Source organism: Neomonachus schauinslandi, chromosome 5, assembly GCF_002201575.2.
Source record: "Neomonachus schauinslandi chromosome 5, ASM220157v2, whole genome shotgun sequence".
NCBI classification, from domain to species: Eukaryota; Metazoa; Chordata; class Mammalia; order Carnivora; family Phocidae; genus Neomonachus; species Neomonachus schauinslandi.
The window spans coordinates 12,606,468-12,611,059 of NC_058407.1; the positions used below are offsets into that span (position 1 = coordinate 12,606,468).

At 64.4% G+C, this 4,592-nt stretch overlaps 1 protein-coding gene across 1 annotated transcript in view; it reads right to left on the reverse strand.

Annotated features, from left to right (window-relative positions):
- Positions 1-890: 890 nt before the first annotated feature.
- Positions 891-4,592, reverse strand: part of TOM1 (target of myb1 membrane trafficking protein) — a 37,580-nt gene continuing 33,878 nt past the window's right edge. The window contains exons 13-15 of the mRNA XM_021687389.1: positions 2,958-3,017; positions 1,892-1,931; positions 891-1,810 (exon numbers count right to left, since the gene is read on the reverse strand). Of these exons, the coding sequence (XP_021543064.1) occupies positions 1,656-1,810; positions 1,892-1,931; positions 2,958-3,017 (255 nt within the window). The 3' untranslated portion in view covers positions 891-1,655. The remainder of the gene's footprint in view (positions 1,811-1,891; positions 1,932-2,957; positions 3,018-4,592) is intronic.

The window sequence follows — 4,592 nt, forward strand, 5'->3', positions numbered from 1 at the left end:
GCTCCAGGCCACCCCTCACATCATAGGTGCTGCCTGCCTGTCACAGATGGGAGCCCGTGGCTGCTCAGAGACAGACCCGGGCCACACCCCAGGCCCCCCGGACCCCGGCATTCTGACTTGTGCTCTCTCCCACAGGCTGACCTTTCAGGCAGGTCAACTGCTCCACCAGAGGGCTGGGCTATGAGGGTCCAGCACACGCCTTAAGCACTGACTCTCGGGGAGCCTGGCGTGGAGATTCCAGACTGGGAAAGGTGGTTCCCCAAGACCTGGAGCTCTCAAGCTGCCATGTTGCATGACCGAATAAGAACGGACACCCTACGCCTGGCCTGTGGCTCAGCTCCCCGAGCTGTGTGCCAAGTCACCCAAACTGAGCCTCAGGGCTGCCATCTGGAAATTGGTGACAAGGTACTGATGCACGAGGAAACGCCCAGTACACGATCAACGACTGCATCTCTGCCGTGTTCTCTGGGCCGGGGCAGCTCACGTGACCCACTGAGTCAGACTCAGCATCTGTAAGATGAGATGCTAACTTTACTTCCCCCGGCGTTTCGTGACACCTCCACGAGCCCACGTGGATGCCCGCACTGTCTACACCTGCTCCCACGTGCCTCTTGTTGCCAGGCAGGAGCTGGCCTGAGGGGGCACGGCAGGGTGGAGGTGCCCTTGGGATGGAGGGATGCCACTCAGAGAGCAGTGCGGCCTCCTGGCAGGGCAAATCGTGGCTGACCTGCCCGTACCCGGTGACAGGTGTTGCTGGATGCCCCGTCCTGCTGCTCGTCCTGTACCATCTGCAGGTGCCCATCTCCTGGACGGCCCCCAGCCCAGCCCAAGGCAGTCCCCGTAAACCACTTCCCAGCTGGAGATGAACAGAGTCACTAGCAGGGTGCTTTTCTACCTTTAATTGGGGATACAAAAGGCACCTCTCCCAGTACGAGGATCGATCAACAGGTGGGTGGGCCCAGTGCCCGGTGGAGCCCTGCCCGGGAGGAAGAGAGGAAGGTTGCAGGAAAAGGCAGTGGAGGTCGTGGGGGTCACAGGTGCTCCAGGCAGCCCCAGACGCCTCCCCTTTGCGGCCTGGGGAGGTCTCACCCCCACCATATGCAGCTTCGTACCTGGACAGCGTGCAGCTTGGCAGCCCCCTCAACAGCTAGCCAGAGCCCTTCGGCTCCAGGAGGCGGGTGCCGGGGAATGGCCCAGGGCCTGTGACAGAAGCTTCTGCTGTCCCCAGCCCCGAGCCGAAGCCTCGGCTGACAGTGTGGGCCCCTCTGGGGATGGGTCCAGGGAGGGGATCACCCAGGGCAAGGAGTCACACCGGGGCAACCAAGCAGTGAGCAGTCACACCAGGGCAACCAAGCAGTGAGCCTGTCACAGGACCTCCCACTTCTCAGCAAAGTAGTGGTCGGTCGGGGTAGGGAAGGAGGCAGGAGTCGGCCGAGATTCCAACGTGGAACTGACCCGTTACCCCAGTTCATCCAGCTGCCTCTCCACAGCCCAGGCAGCGTGGCCCAGCCACAGCTGGGTCAGCCCATACTTGAGGAGAGAAGGGGATAACAAGCCATCCTCAAAGCAGCCTTAACACCGAAGGAGGGAAAGAAGCCCCGGCCAAGAGGTGCGGGAGCAGCAGGGGCTTGAGCTGCAGGTGCCAGGCCCCACGCTCATAAGGCAAACAGCTTGTCCTCATCTTTCTCTTGGGTCTTCTTTCGAGGGGCAGTGCCACGAGGGGGCCCCGGGGGCCCCTCGGCCGAGGGGCTGGAGAGGTTGGGCAACCGATCAGCTGCTTTGGCCCGTTCTTCCAAGAACTTGTCAAATTCTAGAGGAACAAGAGGGGCTGAGGGTGGGTTCTGCGGCCCCGGGGTGGGGGGAGGAGGGGCAGGGGGCTGGGGCCTTCTACCTTCGCTGGTGACGCCCTTGGGCTCCTCTGCGTCATTCCCCTGAGAATGCAGAAGGAGGCAGAGGTTAGCCAGGGTGGTCCTCCGAGGCAGGCACAGGATGCTGAACCCCAGTGGGCCAGGCTCAGGCTCTGGCTGGGCCCAGAACCTGAACCTCAGCCCACCCCTTCCTGAGCTGCAGTCTTAGGTTTTGTCTGACTGCTCTGTGCCTCAGTTTCCTGCGTGGCAAAATTGGTTGTCGGGAAGCTAAAATGGAATATTACACAGAACGCCAAGCCCAGTGTGTGGGGTGCCATGGGTCCTCAATAAACACCAGTTCCTTTCCTTCCAGTGTGTAGAGGGTGGACAGACTTCGCCTTGTGGTGGGAAGGGACCCAGAAACGGAGACCACGCAGGCTAAAGTTGGGTGGGGGTGCCTTGTGCCACCACCCGACATGGACCCTTGCCTGACCTCGGGCAGAAACACGGTCTTGGCCGCCGGCAAAAGGCAGCCTCTGGGCCTGGGAGCGCTCAGGCCCTTGGTCTTTGCTGCCCAAAGGTGAGGCGGCAGATGCGGGGGAAGGAGCCCTAGACGGGAGGGCTGAGGCTGGTCACCCCTTCTGATCCCTGGGGGCCGCAGGGCTCTGCAGACAGCCTGGGCCCCTGCTTCCTCCTGGGCTCAGCAGCCCTCCTGATCTGTAAGATGGGGCTGCCTGTGGTTTCTCTCGGACAGGTGCTGGAGGGCTCCCCAGGCTGGTGCAGGCGCAGGGCGCAGCGTGCTCACGGTTACCCTCAGCCTGACCTGCCTTCCCTCCAGCCGGCCGAGACTCTCGGGGACGCACAGCGGTGGCACGCTCAGAAAGGGTCCGCTCCAGCAGCTGTGAGGCGTGCAGGGCCCAGGCCCTCCTCTGAAGGGAGTGCCCACCAGAGGGTGGGGGGAGGTGTCCCACGCTGATGCTCCCCTCCCCACCAGCTGTTTGCCCTGCCCTGTGACAGTTACTTCCTCGTGAGATGAACGGGAGCCTGCGGTCAGCTGGGTGAGGAATATGCCTGAGCCTCTGTTCCTGGGCTGGGCGGGCCCCGGCTTACCACGTCCGTGGACAGCCACTGCTCGATATCCTCCATGAGGCAGGCCTGGGTGACAGGGATCTGGAAGGAAGGGCAGAGGGTGAGGCAGTGAGGGGCAGAGCACTGGGCACCAAGGTGGAAGGCCTCAGCAGCTTGGAGCCCACTGGCTGGCCGGCTTACAGCTGTCACCCCCCCCCCCATGAAATGGGGCCACACATGCCACACACCCTTCTGGGGAGGTCAAGATCCTGGTAGCCCCTCTACCATGGCTCCTGCCAGCTCCCTCCCCTGCTGGGCTGGGCTGTGGGCAAGGGGGCTACAGGGCCACTAGGCTAGGCAGGGCGCAGGGAGGGGGCTCCTAACAGCTGGAGCACGGACATGAGGAAAGAACGGACCCCCCCTGCTGCCTCATGCCAAGGGCGCTGAGGAGGTGCCGGGCATCAGGGCCGGGCCTAAGCACAGCTGCTCAGGAGCATCTGATGGAAGAGTATCTGAAGCCCGGGGAGGGGCCGGCCGTCAGGGGTGGGGTAGGAACGGCTGCGGGGCTGGAGCAGCCAGCCTCTGTCCCCGCGGCCCCTCTGCAGACTCAGAGCTCCCATGTGAAGGGGCGGAGAAGCACCAGAGCGCAGGGATGTGCCCAGATGACCAGACCAGGCCAGGCTGGTGCGCTCAGGCGCTGTGGCTACTCACGGGGCCTTTCGCTTTGTGCTGCCGACACACGGGCTCTGCCACAGAGGCTCGCACACAGCGGTGGGGGGCTTCCGTCTACACTGGGCGAACCCAGTGGGGGGGGGGGGGTTTGGGGACAGAGTCAGAGACCGCAGTCTGGCTCGGTGCGTGACGCGGAACCTACCGGCCAGGCCGCTGCGGGGATGAAAGGAGGGGATGGAGAGAAGGGCTCGCACAGAGGGGGTGCTCGAGAAGCCCTAGTTACTATTCACCTCCTTCAGGCAAGAGAGGGAGACTGACAGTCTTTCCCCAGCCAGGCGGGCTCTGTCCCCAAGCTCTGTCCCCGGCACCCGAGAAGAGCCCGGAGCGGAGCAGAAGCCCCCTTCCCAGCAGCGGCGGCGGCGGCGCGTGCTCTGGGCTGCCCACACCAGCCCCCTCTCCCCCTCAGCTCTCTGCTGCCACTCAGCCCAGAACCGGCGAGCCCCAGTCACCTCCCGGCTGCCAGACAGGCCACCTGGGCCTGGCTTCCGAAGCAGGAGCCGGAAGTGGGCACCGAGGGGCCGTGGAAGCAGGAGCAGAGGGGGTGGGACGGTGCTGATGCGGGGTGGGGGGGCACCCACAGCACCCCTTGTTCTTCTCTGCGTCTCACAGTCCTGCCCCTGCCAATGGCACCACTAGGTGGGACCCCTGCCAGTGGCAGCCTCCGCTCTCTGGGCTGGCCGGCCTGGCCTCTCCTCACCATGCCTTGTCTCCTCATCCAGGCACTGAGGCTCTTCTCACTGCTGCCTCCCATCTGGGTGAGGAAAGGTCACGCCGAGGGTGGTGGGAAGGGCAGGGCCAGGGCCGCTGGTGTGCTGGCAGCCTTCTCCACCACGGATGCCCCTCTCAGGTCGGCAGGCCGATCGCTGCCTTAGGAGGCCGTGCGCGCAAGTGTCTGGGTGTGGGCGTGCACGTGCGTACGCACACCTGTGCAGCTGCTGGGGCTGT